This window comes from Coturnix japonica, chromosome 17, assembly GCF_054131305.1.
Source record: "Coturnix japonica strain WE chromosome 17, WE-NBRP24, whole genome shotgun sequence".
In the NCBI taxonomy this organism is placed as follows: domain Eukaryota; kingdom Metazoa; phylum Chordata; class Aves; order Galliformes; family Phasianidae; genus Coturnix; species Coturnix japonica.
This window is the reverse complement of record NC_140679.1, coordinates 14,695,565-14,717,763: the sequence shown is the minus strand read 5'-3', so window position 1 is coordinate 14,717,763 and position 22,199 is coordinate 14,695,565. Positions and strand designations below refer to the sequence as shown.

The 22,199-nt window shown below is 42.5% G+C and overlaps 3 protein-coding genes across 3 annotated transcripts; 1 reads left to right on the top strand and 2 right to left on the bottom strand.

Annotated features, from left to right (window-relative positions):
- Window positions 1-25: 25 nt before the first annotated feature.
- On the bottom strand, window positions 26-3,961 carry SNIP1 (Smad nuclear interacting protein 1). The gene is made up of 4 exons (XM_015883647.3): window positions 3,785-3,961; window positions 3,606-3,702; window positions 2,176-2,759; window positions 26-1,512 (listed from the first exon to the last, which is right to left on the bottom strand). The coding sequence occupies exons 1-4, from the start codon at window positions 3,934-3,936 to the stop codon at window positions 1,248-1,250; spliced, it is 1,098 nt and encodes a 365-aa protein (XP_015739133.2). The 5' UTR covers window positions 3,937-3,961; the 3' UTR covers window positions 26-1,247.
- Window positions 3,962-4,064: 103 nt separating this feature from the next.
- On the top strand, window positions 4,065-8,688 carry DNALI1 (dynein axonemal light intermediate chain 1). Its single transcript, XM_015883648.3, has 6 exons — window positions 4,065-4,171; window positions 5,177-5,313; window positions 5,396-5,565; window positions 6,133-6,311; window positions 6,565-6,729; window positions 8,342-8,688. The coding sequence occupies exons 1-6, from the start codon at window positions 4,091-4,093 to the stop codon at window positions 8,375-8,377; spliced, it is 768 nt and encodes a 255-aa protein (XP_015739134.1). The 5' UTR covers window positions 4,065-4,090; the 3' UTR covers window positions 8,378-8,688.
- A 582-nt stretch (window positions 8,689-9,270) lies between these two features.
- On the bottom strand, window positions 9,271-19,570 carry GNL2 (G protein nucleolar 2). Its single transcript, XM_015883645.3, has 16 exons — window positions 19,436-19,570; window positions 19,260-19,344; window positions 17,867-17,961; window positions 17,572-17,711; window positions 16,314-16,498; window positions 15,858-15,924; window positions 14,483-14,641; window positions 13,823-13,936; window positions 13,429-13,557; window positions 12,952-13,056; window positions 12,682-12,840; window positions 12,425-12,532; window positions 11,710-12,143; window positions 11,019-11,098; window positions 10,235-10,329; window positions 9,271-9,451 (listed from the first exon to the last, which is right to left on the bottom strand). Exons 1-16 carry the CDS (start codon window positions 19,497-19,499, stop codon window positions 9,302-9,304), a joined length of 2,169 nt encoding a protein of 722 aa, XP_015739131.1. The 5' UTR covers window positions 19,500-19,570; the 3' UTR covers window positions 9,271-9,301.
- Window positions 19,571-22,199: the final 2,629 nt, after the last annotated feature.

Below are 22,199 nucleotides of genomic sequence, written 5' to 3'. Positions count from 1 at the left end.
ATAGGAAAGAAACATTACAATTAAATAGAATTACAAATTCTTTATTTAAAAACCTTGAGATTGTGTATATATATATAAAGGTGATCCTTCAAGCCAAGATCTATCCTGCTTTCTATATGAAAACCTATATCAGCACCCCGTATTTACACCATCAATGCTCCAGTGTGTGTATACAGGTTTGTATACACAGTGTGTGTGTGGCCATAGAACAAACAGGCAACAGTGTGTTAAGCATCAACATGGAAACCATAGGGAGGAGATAGTCACAAAGAGGTGAGATGTGTTTGTTTCCAGTCATTGGGGCTTTTAATTTCCTCTTCCTAAAGCTTTTCCAGTGGGGGAGAATGTTAGAAAGCAACGAGAGCTTCAGTTCTTTTTATATATATATATATATATATATAAAGAAAAACTTAAATAGTGCAAACCAGGTAATAAAAACATGCCACCACGTAACGAGTACAATTACAAACAAAAACATTAAGTTACTCATGGAGCTGATAGAAACAAAGGGCTGAGGTTTAGGAGATACATGACAGCCAGCCATAGTTTGGGTGCTGCAATGTATAGTGTGCATTGATGTGGACCTCAGCCCTCCCAAACCACATCGTTGCAACCTAAAAGCCTCAGGTTGTGTTTCCTTTTCTTCTCACTTACCTTGGAATCGACAGGCAGCTCATTGTGGTCAAATGCCCATTGCTCACAGTGCAGAGCAACCACCCAGGACACATAAAACCTTTGCAATATCCCTCTTTAGTAGCAAACCTGGTCAGTTCTTCCTCCTAGAACTCTAGAATTTGGCAAACTCTACGAAACAAGACATTACAAACAATGCATGGGGTTACATTTGAAACTAACACCTCAGTTCAGTAGCGTTTTCAAAGGCTTATGACAAAAAACAGTGGATAAAAATATTCTTAAATACACTTTGCTGTGTTCTACATCGTTTCTTTATCCAGCAGAAAACCATCTTTGAACGTGTTTCCAGCATCAGATCATTCACATCCAGCTGCTCTTTTGCTTGTCAGGGGGGTGAAATAAGTCAGATTTCCCACTATACAGACCTATCAAAGCCGAATATTCAGTGGAGTCCCCCAGAATAAACCTTAAGAACCAGTCAGCAACGGAAGGACTTTAAGGCAATAAGAAGCACCAGTGCTTTGATGCTCCAACATCTCCATCCCAATGCATGTTTTATTGTAAAAGATTCCTCTCCCCTGCTCCCCCATCCCCAATTGCCTTCATGTCTGTTAACTATCGGACTCTTCCTCCTTCTCCTCTTCCTCATCATCGTCCTTTGCGTTGGCCTCTGATTTATCAGATGATTCATGGAGAAGGACGTACTCCCTGCTGCTGAAGCCAAACTTCAATACATCCTTTTCTTTCAGTTCGTAGTAACGTTGAGGCTCAATCCTCTGGTTGTTTAGAAAAGTACCATTGCCAGAACCAAGATCAATGATATACGGCTTTACCCTGCGGCCAACTGTGCCATCAGCGCGTGTGTGCTCCACAAGCCTGGAAAACAAAAACAACCCATAAAGTCAATGATAACACATGGATTTTTCAACACATCAGCCCCACTGTTGTAAATACTTAACCATACTTCAAAGATCTGAGCAAGTACAATGAGAATAATTAGACAGGGCACGGAAATACTCAAGATTCTGAGAGACTGCTTCACCCCTTAAAACTTATGATCATATAACATAGTAAATCCTGAAGCAGAACAGATGGTTGTTCCTTAAGAGAGCAGCTCTGCCTCCTGAAGCACACAACCCCTGCTGTTTATAAAGGAGATCGGCAGCCTTTGTTGGGAAGGAACAAATGAAAAACCCTCCTTTAAACGTTCTTTACTGCCAATCCCACCTGCTAATAACTCCAATTCAGATATACAGGCAGTTCTGTATTTCATCCTGTTGTGTTATGTGTCTTACTAAGAGGCTGGTTGTGGTGAAACCAAAAGGAATTATATATATGTTAAGAGTCACGAGGCTGCTTATGGTTAAACAAAAAGGAATTACATATATGTTACATCCATACCTAAATTCCATCTATCTGAAACCACTGAGCAAACATGCATTTTCTAATCTGTGCACATCCAATATGTTCTTTGATTCCCTTTGCACACAAGCGACCAAATAATCCCCACCTACCAGAGGGATACAGAGCAATACTGACCGGTATTGGAACACAGCGTGTTGCTTTGAGCAGGAGGGATGATCAATGGGGATATCTGCTATCCTGCGGTGCCTGCCCAGGAGATAAGCACTCTGCCTATGAATGTACATGACAGGCAGGAACTCATCGTTTTTAAATGGATAGAGACGCCATCGTTTCTTTGGAATCCGAGCTTCTGGGGGCTCGCTGTATTTAATCACAACGCCTCGGAAAGTGTTGGTATCCTCCAGAAGGGCACCAGACAGTTCAAAGCTTGGTTTTTCTTTGTTTACAGCTTTATCTTTTGGTTTGTTATCAGATTGTTTGTGTTCTGGATTCTGCTCAGCACCGCTCCCCTCGTTGTTCTGTCGATGCTCTCGTCTTCTTTCGTTATAGAACTCCCTCTCTGCTTGTTGCTCACGGATGTTCTGAACATCTCTCTCTCGCTCGTGGCCTCGACCTCCAGGTCTTTCCTCCTTTTTCCTCCTGTCTGAGTGATCTCTGTGCCTGTCTCTATCACCGCTTCTATCTCGTCTGTGTTCTTGCTCTGACGTGTGTCTCTGCTTTCTCTCCTCATTTCCTCTGCGAGGATGATCGTCTCGTTCCTGAGAAAGAAGACAGAATACACATGAAAAACACAGACTGTAACACAGTATGTGTATATCCAGATAAACTTATTTCCTTCCAAAGTGAATTCCCACAACTTGGGCTGAATGATGCAAGGCTGACAGAGAGCAATGCATCATAACATCAGCCTTCAGGGTCAGCCTGCAGGCTGGGCTCACTTAAAGGCACAAATACTCATTTTCTTACAGGAATAACAGGGGCTGGGCTCACTAAAAGGTACAAATACTCAGTTCTTTCCAGGAAAACACGAAGCAGAGAGCAAGGAGACATTACACTATAAGACTCTCTCTTCCTTAAGAGTTATTCTAGAGGGATCAGGGGGCTGGAGCACCTCCCCTATGAGGACAGGCTGAGGGAGTTGGGTTTGTTCAGCCTGGAGAAGAGAAGGTTGCAGGGTGACCTCATTGCAGCCTTTCAATACCTGAAGGGAACTTACTCCCATGAGGGGAGTAAACTCTTGGAAAGGGCTGATAATGGCAAGACACGGGGAAATGGTTTTAAGTTAAAAGGGGGAAGATTTAGGTTGGATGTTAGGGGGAAGTTCTTCACTAGGAGAGTGGTCAGGCCCTGGAACAGGCTGCACAGGGAGGTTGTGGATGCCCCGTCCTTGGAGGTGTTCAAGGCCAGGTTGGACGGGGCCATGGGCAACATGATCTATGGGGTCTCTATGGGGATCTGTGGGGTCTCTATGGGGATCTGTGGGGTCTCTATGGGGATCCGTGGGGTCTCTATGGGATCTCTGTGGGGATCTATGAGGTCTCTATGGGGATCTGTGGGGTCTCTATGGGGATCTACGGGGCCTGGCCTCTCCCAGCGCCATTTACCTGCTTTACCCTCACAGCTCCATGATGCGGGCTCCTGCTCCTCCTCCCCCGCGGTGATTTGCTCCTCCGGCCGGATTTACTCTTCCTTTTGGGCGACCTTTAAATCAAGTACACAAGAAATGCACAGAACCTCAGGGTTACGATACAGGGCCGTAATAAGGCCCTATGAGGCCTCCTACCTGCTGCTCCTGCCCCGTCGCTCCTCAATGGGGGGGGATTGACTTCCATAAGCCGAACGGGACCCGGAGCTCCGTGGGCTGCGCTTCTCGGCCTTCACCGCCATCTCCCCCCTCCTCCTCTCCTTCCTCCTCCTCTCACTCTCAGCCTCCATCTTGCTACCGACCCCCCCCACAACCGGAATTACGTTTTCACATCCGTGTTACCTCTCTCTCAACCACCCGGAACTACATCTTTACCTAACGCTCATGCGCCTTTAGAACAAACAACGGAGCGGCGTTTATAACCATAGCGACCGAGGAGCCGCCATGATCCCACCGCCCGATTCGCTGCTGCGTTATAACCCGCCCATGCTGGTGAGTCGCCGTACTGAGAAGCGATCACCAGAGGTGAGTGAATATGAACCGATATTATGGCCCATGAAGGCCAAAGGCATCCTATATTGTATCAAAAACAGTGTTACTAGCAGCAACAGGGAGGTAATTGTCCCCCTGTGTTCAGTTATGGGACCCTCACTGCAAGAAAGACATTGAGAATACATTCAGAAGAGGGTTACGAAGCTGGTGAGGGGTCTGGAGCACAATGGGGACTTATAAGAAGAAGCTGAGGGAGATGGGGTTGTTCAGCCTGAAGAAGAGGCTCAGGGGAGACCTCATAGCCCTCTATAACTTCCTTAGTTAGAATGGAGGTTGTAGTGAGCCTCTAATCTGGTGTAATCTATGATAGAAGTAGAGGGAATGGTTTTAAGCTGTGTCAGGGGAGATTCAGGCTGGATGTTAGGAAGTATTGCTTCTCAGAAAGGGTAGTCAGGCATTATAATGCACTGCCCAAAGAGGTGGTGGAGTCACTGACCATGGGAGTGTTCAAGAAACATCTGGATGTTGTGTTGATGAATATGATTTAGCTGGGAAGTATTGGGAATGGTTGGACTTTATTTGATCTTCTAGGTCACAGAATCAATCACAGAATGACCTGGGTTGGAAGGGACCTCAAGGATCATGTAGTTCCAAACCCCCTGCCTAGCAGGGCCACCAAACATACACCTGTACTAGATCAGGTTGCCCAGGAGACCCCATAGAGACCCCATAGATCCCAATAGAGACACCATAGACCCCATAGATCCCCATAGAGACCCCATAGATCCCCATAGAGACCCCATAGATCCCCATAGAGACCCCATAGATCAGGTTGCCCATGGCCCCGTCCAACCTGGCCTTGTACACCTCCAAGGACGGGGCATCCACAACCTCCCTGGGCAGCCTGTTCCAGGGACTCACCACTCTCCTAGTGAAGTCTTTTCCAACCTTGATAATTCTGTGTTTCTGTGATTCTGAGTGGGATGGGATGAGCCCTCACACCTCACCCATCCTGCTCACACCGCTTTCTCCCTTCAGGCCTCACCGTTGAAGGGAACCCCACAGGCCTCCCCGCCATCAGGCCCTGTCCCTCCGTCCCGACCTCGCACTGCTGCCGCCTCCGCTGCCTCAACGAAGGAACCTCAGGAGATCCTGAACGCCATCCTACCGCCGCGGTGAGCCGGGGAGGGGGGAACAACAAGAGCCTTAACTCGGGACCGCCCCGCCGAGCTCCACCGCTGCTGCTTTCCGGTGCAGGTCATGGGAGGAGGATAACCGGCTGTGGGTGCAGGAGGTGTCCAGTGTTCCCAGCACCCGGCTGGACGTCGTGCAGCTGCAGGAGCAGCTGGATCTGAAGCTGCAACAGCGGCAGGCGAGGGAGACCGGCATCTGTCCTGTGAGAAGGGAGCTGTACTCGCAGTGCTTCGGTCAGTGGCACACTTAAATAACAGCCTGGAAAGGGTATTTTACGTGTACATAAAAGATACAAGTGCTTAAGGTTGTATTGTGGTTGTACATAACTCCAATCATGACCTTAAAAACACTGCAAAAAGCCCTTAGCTATTCCTAATACCATATGACATAGTAATAATACCATACCTAATATCATACCAATGACACGGTGCTGGTGTTCCACCTGCAAGAGTGCTATTGGTTTAAGCAGAACTCTGCTGAAAGCTGCATAAAACCATGACAGGTTTGAAGGGTTCTGCTGTTACGTGTGGTTTTCACTGATTCTTGTACCATCCCCCTACTTTATCCCTGTGCTTTTATTAGGTAGCACTTGATAATACAGCTGTAATGCAATAAGCAAAACTATGACCATGTCCAGCTGAAATCAATGCTGCTTTTGTGGTGCAGAGAACAGGTAAAAGATGAAATCAATTCTGCTTTTGTGGTGCAGAGAACAGGTAAAAGATAGACAACCAGCCCTGGATCTTGTTCACATCCAGCATTCCCAACTCAGTGTAACTCTTTGTGCCCCTTCTTTAAAGATGAGCTGATCCGTGAAACCACCATTAACTGTGCAGAGCGAGGACTGCTGCTGCTCCGAGTCAGGGATGAGATCCAAATGACAATTGCTGCTTACCAGACGTTGTATGAGAGCAGCATCGCGTTTGGCATGAGGAAGGCACTGCAAGCAGAGCAAGGCAAATCTGACATGGAAAAAAGGGTAAGCTGGTCTGTTAACCTTATGCGGTATCACACGAAGAAAGCTGTTATGGGCTTATATGTATCAAAATCAATTATTTCTGCTTCCACTGGATGGCAGTAGAGTGTATCCAAATACTGTTGAACTGCGTTTCATAATTACCTGCTACTATTCCTGTAGCGTTTTATAATCCATACAACATAACATTGTCTGACCGTGATAGAAAATTGATTCATAACAAACAAAACGTGAGAGATCTGTGTTATTTTCCGAGATTGAAGAGCTGGAAGAGGAGAAGCGGGTGCTGGAAAAGCTGGTGAATGAAGAGAGAGCAAGATGTGACGCTATTGAGAAACGTGAAAGTGAAAAGCAACAGCTAGAGGAAAAGAAACATGCTGAAGAGGTCCAGTTCCTGAAGAAAACCAATCAACAGCTGAAGGTTAGTAAAGAAATGCAGTTCTAATGGTAAAGCCCAGCATTTTGCAATTAAAGATGTAAAAGGAACTAATTTTATGCTTACAGTTCAATAGTAGTTACATATACAATGCATTTGGATTAATGAAACTGTTTAAATTCTTAATGAAGTGGGAAGATAGCAGAAGTTTCACACTTTCTTATTACAGCAGACTTGAAGTACAGTGGCAGTGCCATCCACGTGTTCCCATTTCCATCTAACATAACAGAACTATGGACAATAGCAAAGCTTACAGTTTTGCTATGAGGGTGAACAGTGATAGGACAAGGGGGGATGATTTTAAACTGAGACAGGGAGGTTTAGGTTGGATATTAGGAGGAAGTTTTTCACGCAGAGGGTGGTGACGCACTGTTCACAGGTTGCCCAAGGAGGCTGTGGATGCCCCATCCCTGCAGGCATTCAAGGCCAGGCTGGATGTGGCTCTGGGCAGCCTGGGCTGGTCATTGGCAACCCTACACATAGCAGGGGGTTGGAACTGTATGATCTTTGTGGTCCTTTTCAACCCAGGCCATTGTATGATCCTATGAAGGGTGAGCATGTGTCACTGACATCTCTAACCTCCAAAAATCTGTTATGTCACATTTGAAATGTAATTACTGTAACGTGGTATAAATGTTCTTCCTATTCCCTTGTCGCTTGCTAAGACAGTCTCATGGAAAACACTTTTTGTCCTGACTGGATTACTGAAATTGTTTTGTATCTGAAAGGAGTAATTCTGTGTACGCTACTTTAATGAAAACAGAGCTTCTGTCAATTACTTTGCTTTCAGAAGGGGAAAAAAAATGTAATCATAACCATAAATGTTTCTGGCTAGAGCTGAAATACTTCCTTTACACCAAGCTGCCCTCCTGATCTTCACTATTGCTACAGTTTTTCCTTTCTAAACCATTAACATCCTCAGGCCATCTTGAAATGTTTTAGGGCACAAAATACAGTAACTGTTGGAGCAAATATGTGCAGGGCTGAACCCATGTTTCCTCCTTGAAGTATTTTAACAGCTGTGCATATATCACTGTGGTAGTTTATTTTTACGGCAGCTCGAGGAAGAGAGCAATCTAAAAGTCCTGGAAGCCTCCCACACTTCTTAAGCTCTGATCAATCTCTTCACTGGGCGTCAAGTTGTCTCAGGAACTGAAAAACTTGCTGTTCCCAGCTACTTTTGTCCTCAGTTCAGTCTGTGTTCCAAACCCTAGAGAGCCAAATATTTAATTTAGCTAACATAGTCCAGCCTGAAATCAGAGAATTCAGACCACTGTTTCAACAGCTTTTATTTAATTTCCTCTTCAATGCTTTACATTATAAAATGAGTCTTTCATTGTATGGAGCCAAGGCCAGCTCTTTTCTTCTCAGAAAGCAACAAGTGTGTATGCCAAGAATGAAAAGCTAATTTATAAAACATGTAGCGAGGAATGGAGTAGCAAGGGAAAAACCCCTGCTCTGTTCCTCTTGAAGTACCAACAGTATCGCTCCGTTCCTCTCTTTGAATATCTAACAGCCAATTTATCACTTCTCAGCAACGCCGCTTTTATTTTCTAGATTAAATCTAATTTGACTTTCTCTCCCATTTGCTTTTCAGGCTCAACTTGAAAGCATCCTTGCACCAAATAAGTAGATTTTTTTTGCTGTCCTCCAGGCAGTGCTCAGAAGAGCTGTCAGAGCACAAAGCTTGCAATTAATGACCAAGATTTGTCTTCATAAAACAATACTGAATTTTCACTTACCGGTAACTGAAAGCAGTCTAATTGCATTATTTCTCCCTTTTTTCTCATTAAGAATTGAAATTGAAAAGCCTCAGTAATGACTGTGCCTTCTTCCTGTGCCATCATTCAGCTCCTTGATACATGAACATGTCTGGGACTTGTTTGTTGGCAATATGCTAGATGATCTTCAAAGCAATAAACTCATAAATGCTTTCACATGCAAGCATCTCTAACATTATCACTCTGAAAACTTAGAGAATTCAGCAGCAATTTATCAAGTGTCTACACTCACTGTGTGTCACATCGACTATCAAGTTTTAGGTAGCACTTGGAGAGAAGGAAGTTGTTAGAGGGTACTTCCCAAGTGTGTGCAAGTCGATTGGTGTTATTTAGGATGAGCAACACCAAAGCTCTCTATGTGCTTATTTCTAATGAAACCAAAAGGTGAGACACCATTCCAAGCAGCACTTCTCAGTGAAAGCAAACCAAAGCTCCAATTGAGGTACTGACACAACCATCTAGTTATGAAAAGCAAACAGACATAGGAAGAGTAACTCACCATGCTCGCTCTCATTTCCAGAAGAACAAAATCTGAAGAACATTTCAGGAAGTGTTTTTGCAAATGCAGTGTTTACTGGCCTTAGATGGTGATGTGGAAATACCACGATCCAGTTGCATAAAGAACTTTCAGATGATGCAGAAAAAGAACGAGATGTTACTCCTGGGAACAAGACAGACAAGTCAAACTCGGCTTTGACTGGGAACTACAAGTTTTATATTAAAAAAAGCCACCGCATACTAGAGCTGTTTTATGTAAAATTTAATAGGATAAACAGTTATTGCTTATGTTTATATTTTTTGTGCTTTGATCTCTGTGCCTCCGAGCCACTTTTTTTCTTGTTCTTGTTCTTATTTTTCACGTTGTGAGTTTCATAATACCGGACTCCAACTTTCTTGGAGCGCTGCTGCCTCTCAGCTCGTCTCCTCTGCAATACATATAAAAGAAGGTTAGTGTGTCCACAGCACCCACTGCCTGCATTTATCTGCATTCTTTCACTGCTTGCTTTCCACTCCACACACCTTATGTGAAATAAATCACCTCATATAAACCATTACTGATGTGAATATACATACAGCTATACAAAATCCACCCAGCTCAAGCTCTTAAAATGTCACATAATAGGATAGAGTTTAATCTCTACAAATATAGAGAAGAATTACAAGGAAACTGATGTGTGTAGTCACAGAGACTGTGGCCAAACCTGCATGAATAGTCACTCTTCATCTGACAGTCCTAATAGTCCATATATATTAATACCCCACCCCCCAAAAAACCAACCAACAAAAACCCAAACCCCTTGCTGTACAGGATTTGCTTATACATCGCTTTAACATGCTACAAACACCAAGTGAGTCTGTTTAGACTCAACAAACACAAGAAATAGGAGCAGCAGCTCTTGCTGTACAGAACAGCCACTGACTTTAGCCCATCTAGATCTCTTATCTGTCAGATGTAGATCCCTGCTCTCTCACCAGCATCACTGGGTAAGCAGAACAGTTATCTACAAAGGATTCTCCTTTTCAACACTGTCATTATTGCCTGCTGGTGCCTCTAATGGGCACATGGCCTGCTGGAACATATTGCTGTCACATTAGACAGCTACTAATGTCAGATTTCAAACCTCTCAAATAATAATGGACAATCCATTCAGGAAAGAGCCAGCTCAATTACTCCACTCATCCATTACACAATGAGAGATCCCACTTACCTCTTTGGATGTAAGCTTCTTGCAAGGCTGTTTACCCGAATGGTCTTCATCATCCTCCTCTTCTATATTCCTTTTTCTTTTCTTCACTGTGCCACCTGCAAACAGCAGAGATTATGGACTCCAGCATCTTCCACAACACCACAGAATTAAGACTGGGGTCACTGTCCCATCTATTTCAGCATAGCAATCCTTTGATGGTATTTTAATAGCTTTTACCAAAACAACATGTCTGTCCCTTACCAGAAAACCACTCATGATAAGCAGATTGCTTCAAGCCTTACATAAGCCTAGAAAAATGTCAGTCTTGTCACTATAGGGTTCTCCCACATTATTCTGCCTTTAATCAAACTTGCTTTGGAAACTGAAGACACAGACCCTCAAAAAAGTGACCACAGTAAAACCTATAGCCTGCAGTAGCTCTGTGCTTTTATAATGTCATAAAATGCTTCCACCCCCTGCTGTGTAATACTATACCGTGTGGAATGGATGTTGCTGAGACAGCAAACCACCCACAGCACCATTCTGCTGAGAGCACAACATTTGTCTTTATCTTCACTCAGTAGCAGAGATCACATTTTACTATACAGGCTCTACAGCTCTATAGAAAGACTATAACAAGCTCATGAGGCAGCCCTTAGATTCACTAAGCTGAGGTTTATATAGCAGCTTTAGGGAAATAAGAACTTGCAGTGAGGAGCTAATGAACACCCTTCCTTAAATCCCCTATTTTCTCTCTCTTATTGGATTTCCAGACAGAGATCAGGAACTACCAATTTCATTTTACCTTTCTCTTCCTTTTCTTTGGTCTCTTCAGCCTTCTGCACAGATTTTGCAAACACTTTTTCACTCAGCTGCTTAGGGATTCTACAAAAGATAAAACAGACAGCAAAAGAATGTCATAATACAAAACTCAGCCATCTCTAAGAAGCGATCCATCTCTGATAGGTCCCAGCAGCCTGTCATCAGTACAGCCGCAGACTTTGCATGGTAGAAATATTCCAGTAATCTTGTCTCTAGAGTTACTGGACTTCTGCATTGCACAAAGGGCAAAATTTAACACTTATTCTTGACGTCTTAGTCCTCACAAACATGGTGGATGAGCTCCGCTAAAATTGGGCCTGTCATACGAGCTGGGATGCTCTTGTAAATGCACAGAGACTCATGTACAGATAGGACACTGGCCTCTGTATTACTCAAGAAAGGTCAATATCAGGGAGATGCAAGGAAGAAATATTGCTACCCACAGGTTTCTAAACCATACCTGAACCAACAGTGAGAAAAACTTCCGTTATTATGGCCAATAGAAATTCTTAGAACACTCTCTCAAAAACAAACTGCTGCTTAGCCAAAAGAAAGCATGGCTAAAGTAGAGAAGCAATGGACATAAAGGCAGTGGAACTACAACAGAAACTCACCATCTCTTTCCCACCCCCCCGCAATGGAAAACACTCGAGTCACTAAACAGATTCAGATACCTTATTGCTGAGAACCTCTTGGCTTTGGCCTTATCCAGAAATTTCTTGCACTTTGCAATCTTCTCCTCCAAAGCCTGAAGAACTTCCTTCGAGCTCTCCCTGGCACTCTGTACAGTTGGCTCTGATTCTTCCTCTACTGAATCTTGATGTTGCTCATTTTCTTCTTCCTCTTCTTCCTGTTCCTCCTCTTCAGGAGCATCACTGTCTGTTTCATCAAAGCCTGGCACATCTACAGGAATTAAGTCTTCTTCTGAGAACTCAGGTGCTACATTAATCCTCCCAAAGTTTTGCCGAACATTTGCCATGAGCTGCTTCATTTCAGTGTCTGCATTCTTCTTCTCTTCCGTTGGCTCCACATTTGATGCAACAGACTCAGAAATTTCCTTCTCATTATTAAATTGGCTTGATGTCATTGCTCCTTCCGATGCGGGTGGCTAGGAAAAAGGGCGTAATGGATATATTATCCACAGCCTGTCCAAACATCCCCTTGGACGAAGCCTAAGATAACTAACAACGTGGTAATTACTGACATTTCTACTAGTTGGATGACTGCAAAACAGTTCAGACATCTCTGTGGAAGAGTTCTTTGCTATCCGGTGCTCTGAATCATGTCAGGAAAAGCCCAATTTACATGGTGCTCTGGCAAAAGCATCAGTGAGTATCATTAGAAGAATGGAATAATATGCAAGAAGAGGCACGAGCCTCACATCCTTACCTCAGCAGCTGCTTCTGCATTTGGTGGCTTCACAAAGAACGGAATTCTGCCCCTCTGCCAGTCATTGAGAACCATCTTGCTGACAGTTTGCAGATCAGGCTCACCACCCTGAAAGAATTCAGTAACAGTTTCTGTCCTTGTTTGCAGGGCATACCATCTTTATATTATCTCTTTGCAACTGAAACGTATTTCGCACTTCCAGTGCAGAAACAAACCCACATGCTCTTCCAACCTGTAAATACAGGATGCTCTCAAACCTTTAGTAGTTTTCCAGTCCTAGCAGCAAGCTTCTCAAGGAAATCTTCTGTATCTTTCCAGAAATCAATTTTGTATGTCTTTCTGATGTACTCTGGCTTGGCTCTTTCCAGCACCGCACTAATGTGATCTTCAGGGCTCTTAATCTTTTCAACTTGAACCTAAAAATGAATGGTAAAGTATCAACCCTTTGGAAAGCGTGCAGACACTTCTTTGAACTCACCATGGTGAAAACAGCAAGAATTTTCCCTGCACACAGCACAGATACATACCACTCCCTTCAGAACAATGTCTGTTTCTGAGTCTCCAGATGGATACACCACCCCTGGGCAGTCAATGAGAAAAATCCTCCTCATCAAAGTAATGTATTGCCACACCTGAAAGATATCAGTGATCCCCACGTTACCTCCTCTCATGCACAACTGTTAGTTCTGCTTTTAAATGCACAGGTTTAATATACGGAAGTCATAAACTTGGCATTAGCACACACTGAGTCAGTGCAGCTGAGTGTTCAGATCACACAGCACTGCACAACAGACATAGAAACTCAGAAATGCTTTTGAGCAGCAGCACTCCAGAACAACGCCTGGCTCATCAGCCACCCCTCAGACTCAGGGTGATGCAGCTTGTGTAACTTCAGTGACCTGGAAACATTAATGAGCTCATTTTATATATTTTCTGCCTCTGACAACACAGTGGCATATTTATAATATTATTTTTTAACCTTTAAAAGAGCAGCGCCTTCCTACCTTAGTTTCACCTGCAATGGGAGCCACACTGCAGACCTTCTTAGACCGCAACGTGTTGATCACTGAGCTTTTGCCAACGTTTGGGTATCCAATAAAACCCACACTGATCTGTTTCTTATCAGAGTGTAACTGTTAAGAAATGACACATCATTTTAATACCTCATAGAAAATGACACAGTTACTATTGCAGTTTTAGGAGCTTCTGGTTGTATAAAAAAGCAAAGGCTGCTTCAAATACTCTGTCCAGGGGAAGTATTTTCCATTTCCACAGAATGAAGCTTGTTTGCTGACAGAATGGCCACGTGAAAGTGCACTGTACCCCACACATTAAAACAGATAAATCCCATACTAACCCCAACCCCAAACAATATAAAGCCCCACAGTTGTTCTTTACCTTTCCAAACTGCCTTAAAAGCTGTATGAAAGCACCTTTGCCAAAAGGGTTTGTGAGGCTGGCGTGAAAAGCAAGTGTTGGGTATTCCTGGGAAAGGACAGCAACCCAGCGCTTCTAAAGAGGAAAAACACTGCTCAGTTATGAATGCTGTGCTGCAAAGGCAGTGAAACAATTTCATTGTGAGAAAAACCATCTTCACTTGAGTCACATAACACAACTATCTATAAAAGTTGCCACGTAAGAAGCTTAGATGCATTTTATCAACCCAATAGCTAAAAGCACTGCCTATTGTTTTCATAAAAAGATGATTTCCCCCTAAATGCCTTCATTGCTAATTAGTTTAACAATGTAAAACAGACCAGCTGTGGTGGACATGGACCTTAAACGTACTAACATTTAGCATACTCTGGAGACATCAGCTGAACAGTTAAATCCAGACAGAGGAAGTAGAGAATTTGTGGCTGGTGACTGTTGCTCAACTGAGCCAAACTTGGACTGATTTAAATGGTAATTGTTACTTTTACAGCAAGCAAGCAGAGAGTTCCCACTGACCCAGTTACATTATGCCCTTAAGAGACTAGAACAAGGACTGGCAACAGAATTAGAGGCTATGAAAGGAACAAAATACATTCAAGGGACAAGAGGCAAAGCTGTGCTTACAGTAGCCCAGGTAGGAACAAGATCACATTTGTTCAGGACAAAAATGAGATGCTTCCAGTGTTTCTCTTTTTTCAGATAAGATTCCACATGAGGGGAGCGAGTACCCATAGGATCTCTGGCATCAAGAACTTGAACAACAACATCTGATGAGTCTATCACCTGGAAAAAGAAATACATATATATATATCATACATACACATATATCGCACAGAAGGAAAATAATACACATTTCCAAAATATAAAACAGTAATCTTCTAAATTCTTATCGTTATAGGATAAAACCTTACATCCTTTAGGAATGACTGTTAGTTTCCTGTAACAATCTCTACTCTCTCTTCCCTGCTCCCCTCCAAATTTAGGCTGGAGAGCTGTGAGCAGCTTCTAGGAGCATTTGGGAAGGGAAACACTACAACCAAGCAGTAAAGTTATTTGCCTTAGTGGGCAAAAAGAATGTTCTTCATCCATTCTATAAAGGATCGGGACATAAAGAGCGTTTGCTGGATCAGTATGAAACACACAACCAAGTAGGAACCTGCTGTTAGTCCACTAAGAATCTACAGCAGGGAGCTGTCATTTCATGACTTGCTTCAAGCCAAGAGAATTTGTTTCACAGCTATTTCCTGCATTTTTGGCAGAATCTTATTGAAATCTGTTTTGCTCTATGATTCCCAGCACTTCTAGGACTAAATGAGAAAGTTCTAAGCTACATTCAGAAATTTGGGACAAGTCAAGCAGTTTAACAACAGTCACTGAGAGCAAACAAACTGCACTTACAAATCTAACTCAATCTCAGGCTTCATTCCTTTAGCACCAGTGGCAACTCATGGGGAAGGTCAGAGAACCCCAAAGAAGATCTTATTAACACGATGCATCCTCAGTCTAAAGAAACTTAAGGGCATCTGACTGGTTTATTTGTGCTAAAGCCCCAGGAATTGTTCATTTTACCAGCTCATCTTTGGATCATATATTTTAAGGATGTATGTTCCACTGAGACAAGAGCTCAAGAATCAAGCTTAGAAGCTTGAAAATGAATCTCCCTGCTACTCTACAACTGTTTCTTTCTGTTCTAGTTGATGGTCTGGTTCAACACCAGTCCAATGCTAGAAAAGAGTGTATGGATTTACATCAGTCAGTTCAGTTAGGCCGACAGGAAAACAAGGAAGAGAATTATACACTAAGGATGTCTCTGAACAGACACCTTTGCTCTACAGAAAATTCAGCAGATCAAAGCTTCCCTAACATGGCCAGACATAACTGTACAGTTCTGAGAGCTTTTCAGAGTCACACAATATTTCCAACGCTGTGCTGCAGCACCGGACTTCACAAAGGCTAAAATACAGACAAATACCTGCTGCAAATTATAAGTGTTGCTTACCTTGTACAGCTCACCCCAAATTCTTTTTGACTGTCCTTTCTTAAATATTTCCTCTTGTGCTTCATCCCTGGAAGTGGATCACCAGAGACATCAACAACCACAATAACAGGGCTGTAGTGCTGTCTTCTCTAAAGCCAGTTAGCCATTTACAGAGAAAAGAGGAGATTAGACCCAGTCCCTTATTTAACCCAATATCTGAGTTCACAAATTTTCAGATATGCAACAGGAAATGAATTAGCAATGAAGACAGAAGGGTCCCATGGAAGCAGGAGTTCAGTTAAATATATTGGGATGAAACAGCCTTAAAATAAAATCCAGCCAAATTCAGCTTATTTCTCATTGCATACTCGTCAATCAGGCAGTAACAGCATCGATAGAGGAACTAGATGCGCTTTTTTAAATGAATGAAGATGTATAAGAAATGTAAATAGAGAATAATTTCTCCTTCCTATCTACCTTACTCCAGTGTCTTCAACGACCAGGTCTCTGTCTTTGCCCTGATCGTAACATTCTGATGAGGCTTCAGCATTCTCCAGCAGGGACTGTACATCACTTGCAGCAAGGTTTGGCCTTTTCCTCTGTGCTTTGGGGCCAAATGTTGTTTCAAATGTTTCTGTGTCAAGAATGTGAACTCTGGAGGTCTATGGAAAGATGGGTTGTTAAAATAAGAAAACACACCCACAATCTCTAATATTCCATCTCTCACGACATGCAGCCTACAAGATCTCAATGCAATGCAACTCTGTAACCTCTAACAAGAGTCATAGGCACTTTCCTAACAGTGTTTGAGTTCTGCAGCTTAATTTCGAGAAGCACAAACACGGATATTTAACAAGCACCAAACCAGGCTGCACTTGCCAAAGAACCATGCTTCACTTCTTCCTGCATAAATGATGTCCAAAGTAATTAAGGCTGCAATGATGAAAATTCAGCTGCTATCTTTGATCATTCCTTATTTTTCTAACAAGTGCACAAATCTCGCCAAATTCACAGATTTTTGTCAGGGATAATTACAGTCAAAACTGTAAAATTTGAAGCCTGTAATGAATGCCAACTTTTCTTGGAACGGCAGCAGTTCATAGCTGAAAGAAATCATTTGTTTTTGTAACACTTATTTTAGTTTACAGTAACTTTTCCCTTCATTTAGGTAACATTTTTATGACACAAACGTGGCAACTTTCCATGTGAAAAATATCTAACGATAATCCAAAATAATAATACTTCAGGGGTTATGAAAGCAGACTGGTAATAACTAAAGCTTTAGGCACTTGAAACTCAATTTGCCTTGAAACGAAAGCAGCACGCAGAACTTCTGATTCAAGATAAAAAGCACATATTTGAGTTCAGGCAGATTCAGTGCATGAGAGAAAACACGCTAACAGAACAATGCTTCCTCAGCACTGTCACATCAGCCATTAGAAGCATTAGGACAGAAGGTGACAAGTTTATATATAGTCATTTTAAATGCCATATTCTAACCTAGAGTGCTTTCAAGTAGATTTCCTGTGAGAAAATGTGAATTCCATACCATAGACATCACAAACCAGACTGCTTTCATAACCTCTGTATCACATCCACAGCATTGTGTCCTCAAAAATATCCCATTCCAAGATATTTGCCCCAATTCCTCCTCCAATGCTTCTCCAAACGTAGCCAGTTTCCCACATATAACACATAAAACAGCCTTAACCCAATGCAGATGAATGACACTCACGTGAGGTTTAATCCGATCGTGGAAAAGAGACATAGGTAACTTGCTTTGTTTCATGACCACTCTGTATGGATCTTTCATGACAGTTTCCATTTCTTCTTGAAACTTCTGCAGGGATGCCTGCTTGACCACACGAGTATTCCCTATGTGTAAGAATAAAGGCTACATCTACACCATTCATCACCTTTAACTGCTTCAGAGACTCAGATTACACCATGAAAATATCAATACTTCAACTGCAATAAAAAATACCAACCAATCCAAGCTTGTTGAATGGAGAGCCTGAAAGAAAACTCACCGAACCATTTAATATTTGGTTCCACTCTTGCAACTGTGCCTGGTGCCACTGTCGACTGATACTGCAGAGGTTTAATCACTTTGCCACGTTTGTTTCTAAGTGAAGAATGAAAATGCATGTAAATACATAATGAAACCATACATGCCTATAGCACTTTGATTCACTAGAGCCACTATTCACCCCCTTAGTACCCATCTAAGCCTATGCCTGCACAAAGGCAATAAGTTAGTTGGATGAGCTATCACACCTGCTGGCATACACTGCCCTGTGATGATCCTAGGCTTGATATTTTACCTGTTTGCTGTGTCAAATCACAGGGCAATATCTCTGAAAAACACCTTACTAATCATCTTAGTGCTTTGAACTCTAGTTATTCATAAGAAGCATCTGGGTACAAGCTAAGTACTACAGGATAACTGATACAAACACACATACACACACAAGTAGCTTTCATACAATACATCCCAGCTTGAGTGAACGCTTCAAGTCTATATATGAATATCTTATTGGGATACCCAAGCATGATTTCCAAACATATTACTCTTTTTCCTTTCACATCCTCACGTGGAATTGTTGCAATCAGTTCTACCCAGAAGAGTAGCCAGAAGATATGCTTCTATCTCAAAACCAGGCTTACAACAATACATATACAACACAGTCATATCTCAAAATGAATTAAGATCTGACAAAGCAAAACTGCTGCTCCTAACCAGCAACGTCAGAACCCCCACAACACCCATAAGGTGCTATATCAGCTGTTCTATGTCATGTTTTACAGTTAACATGAAGGAACACTGAGGAACACTGAGGATTTGGGGGTCTATGATGTTCCCATGGGATCATATCAGCTGTTCTAGGTCATGTTTTACAGCTGACATGAAGGAACACTGAGGAATTGGGGGTCTATGATGTTCCCATGGGATCATATCAGCTGTTCTAGGTCATGTTTTACAGCTGACATGAAGGAACACTGAGGATTTGGGGGTCTATGATGTTCCCATGGGATCATATCAGCTGTTCTATGTCATGTTGGACAGCTGACAGGAAAGAACACTGAGGATTTGGGGGTTTATGATGTTCCCATGGGATCATATCAGCTGTTCTAGGTCATGTTTTACAGCTGACATGAAGGAACACTGAGGATTTGGGGGTTTATGATGTTCCCATGGGATCATATCAGCTGTTCTAGGTCATGTTTTACAGCTGACATGAAGGAACACTGAGGATTTGGGGGTCTATGATGTTCCCATGGGATCATATCAGCTGTTCTATGTCATGTTTGACAGCTACACCCCCTGACACACATGATTAGAGCTCAGAACCAAGTCTCCTACCTCACCCCATTCACAAAACACCCCATTAAACACATAACCCCGCTCAGATCCTCACTCACCTCCTCTCCTTCTGCCTGTACATATTAAGGCGGCGGATGGTGGCTCGGTCCCTCATGTTGTTCCCCCCAGCACCAGCCACACGATCTAAGGAGATAAAACAGCGTTAGGCCCAACCTGCAAAGCAAGGCCTATATGATAGAATACCACACGTTTAATACCCTAACACCACACGTACCGGGATTAGTGCTGGCTCGGGACGGGTTGATGGTGCTGCGGCCTTTATAACGTGGCTTCACCATGATGTTACCGGGACAGAACCGAACCGAACCGAGTCCCCGCTCCAACACACGAGCAGCTTAAAGCCGGAAACAGCCTCACGTGGGGGCAGCGTAATGATGTAGTTCCGGCTCCAGCCTGCGCATGCGTTTACATACAGCCAGTATTCAATAGGGCTTGGAGGGATGCTAGGAATTAACTATTAGAAATTACCCAAATCCCAATGAAATTGTGTTAATTCAGAGCAGAGATTGAGAGCAGGCAGCTCTACACTCTGTGGAGTCATTTGCCAAAGCATCCCAGCCTCCTTAATACATATTAGTGACAGAGAATTCACGGCTAGTTCAATTTAATCACAGTTTTACTAATGCTTTGCTAAATCCAGAGCAATAACAGAGCTGAGATTGTGTTCTTGTAATAATTTGCAGCGTTTTAGGTAGTGCACAATCCCAGCGATTCTAATTAGTGCGACTTGTGAGCTTGTTTTGTAAGATGGCAGTCTGGAATTTTCAGTCTGTTTTTTTTCTCTTTTTTCCATCTTTCTTAATGGAATTATCTGTGCCTCCGGCTTGTAAAACACACACTGATGTGGGTATAAATGAATTCCAAATTGTAGATAATTGTTGAAACTATCAGACTCGAGGCTTGTGTGGAAGAGTTTTCTTCGGGACAAGTGTGTTTTCTATTAGGGTTGATATTAATCTGTCAGAAAATCCTTTTGATTTTCAAGTTTTTAGACTAAATAGTTGAGTAATACTCGCCCTGTTCTTCCCCGCTCTTTCTTCCTTCTCCTTAAGAAAACACTCCTTTTATTGTTTGCAAAATATCTTGGGCTGCATCCAGACAATTGCTCTCTCTTTCTTTGAAAGAATAGTAATGGCGTTAGACATTAGGTTATGTCATGGAGGACTTTTATTGGTAAATGTATCTGAATTAATCAGACCGTTTCCACTTTGAAACCTTTGGCACAAGCAGCTTTTTTTTCTCCAGCCTCGCTTATGGTGAGTCCTGTCATCCAAATCAGAGCTGACCCCATGTTTTCTGTCATAAGGATGCTGATAACATATGGGAATTGTATTCAGATTGGAAGAAATTCGCTTTGTTTTCAGCTGTACCCACCTCTCTCTCAAGTTCTTCCAGACTAAACTTACATTACTGAGGCTAACTGCTTGCATTTCACTTGCAGCATCTCTGGAGCTGTGGTTGTTGGACTTACTTATCAGCAAACATATGGGTCAGATTAGTTTATTTTACAACTAATTTTACGTTGCTGTGTGATTCACCAGCTTTTCATTTACCATTGATGCGGACTCTCATTTCAGTTTTTATTTTATTTTATTTTATTTTATTTTATTTTATTTTATTTTATTTTATTTTATTTTATTTTTATTTTGAAGTTATTGACAGTGAGATGTTGTCCATACAGCGTACTGGGTGGGACAGGGGCTCAGCAATGGGCCCAGAGGATCTGCCAAACACCCTCATTTCCATTGACAAGACCAGCCTGACCATTGCTGAATTGAAAGCATTTGGAATTTTCTGTGGCCTCTTCCTTGTCAAAATCCCAGCGAATGTGGTTCTGTGATGCCATCAGAATGACTCATTGCCATAATTGCATATGTTCTAAGGGGTTATTCCCATTGTATTATTAAAAACTAGTGATGTTTGATTTTTGGCAGGGCCTGTCTTCCTTGTATGATCAACAGATTTTGTCAATTAAATGAAGGAAAAAGAGATTTCCAAGACTTCAGTGCAAGACTGGACTTGTACTCAGAGCACTTTTTCAGTGTGCTATTGAGCTACTTTGCTTTATTTAATCGGTTAAAAGCAACATCAGCAACATCAGCCATCTTACCCTCCTTGTTGCAGTGACTCCCCGCAGAGAACAAAGACAGAAGTGAGCTTCATAGTTAGCTCTCAAATGATCCAAAGCACTGCCAGAAGGTACCTGAGGTTGTTTATCACCACAATCATTTTCTCAACTTGGCTTCTCAGGGGTTTGTTTTCAAGGATATAACTTAGAGGAGTGGGAGGCAGTGCTCCTTGGCAAAGGCCTCCAGGTTTGATAGCTCCCTAACTGCAAAAAAACCCACAAGAGTTATCTCAGATATCGTTGCCTTGGTTTTTCAGTTCTTAAAATGGCAACTACAGGCAATAGGGGAAAGCTAGAAGGAGGAGATAGGAGAAAAGTGAAGGAAAAAAGGGGCAAAAAAGGTGAAAAGGGACTCTAAGAAACCAGGCTGCTCCGTGCCCCCAGAACCCATCCTTCAGAGTGAAAGTTGTGCTCAATCCCATGCAGTTCTCATAGACTTACAGAGCCTTCTGCATTGCTCTCTGAACTCAGGCTGGTGCTGCAGGTCTCTCTCATAGGAATTCTTTACCAAGAATAGCCAGATCATCAACCTGATAGTCTCTTTTTGCTTTACACTTAGAAAGATGCTGCAGCTCTTGTAAAATTACAGGGATTCTGGCAAGCAGCTCCATTCGTGCTACGGCTTGGCATTCAGTTGGATATGATATATTATCTTTATAAGTGCCATTGGGGTGATTTATTTGTGGTGACTGATTATACAGAGCTGGTATTTCTGTAATTTATTTAGAAGGGTGGTTTTTTCTTGTTGTTTTTTTGCTTAATGTTTTCAGATGGTGTTTCAACATCCTACTACATTTCCTTTCATCAAAGCTGAGATTTCTTCTGAGTGAGAAATGGTTTTAACATAAAC

Coding starts and splice junctions, on each gene's coding strand:
- GNL2 (XM_015883645.3), bottom strand. CDS start 19,499: ATGGTGAAGCCACGTTATAAAGGCCGCAGCACCATCAACCCGTCCCGA. Junction 17,712..17,866: donor ACCAAATATTAAATGGTTCG/GTGAGTTTTCTT, acceptor TCTTACACATAG/GGAATACTCGTGTGGTCAAG. Junction 9,452..10,234: donor AGAAGCTTACATCCAAAGAG/GTAAGTGGGATC, acceptor TATGTATTGCAG/AGGAGACGAGCTGAGAGGCA.
- DNALI1 (XM_015883648.3), top strand. CDS start 4,091: ATGATCCCACCGCCCGATTCGCTGCTGCGTTATAACCCGCCCATGCTG. Junction 5,566..6,132: donor GCTGTACTCGCAGTGCTTCG/GTCAGTGGCACA, acceptor CCTTCTTTAAAG/ATGAGCTGATCCGTGAAACC. Junction 6,312..6,564: donor AATCTGACATGGAAAAAAGG/GTAAGCTGGTCT, acceptor TTATTTTCCGAG/ATTGAAGAGCTGGAAGAGGA.
- SNIP1 (XM_015883647.3), bottom strand. CDS start 3,936: ATGGAGGCTGAGAGTGAGAGGAGGAGGAAGGAGAGGAGGAGGGGGGAG. Junction 3,703..3,784: donor CGACGGGGCAGGAGCAGCAG/GTAGGAGGCCTC, acceptor CTTGATTTAAAG/GTCGCCCAAAAGGAAGAGTA. Junction 1,513..2,175: donor CACGCTGTGTTCCAATACCG/GTCAGTATTGCT, acceptor TTTGTTTTCCAG/GCTTGTGGAGCACACACGCG.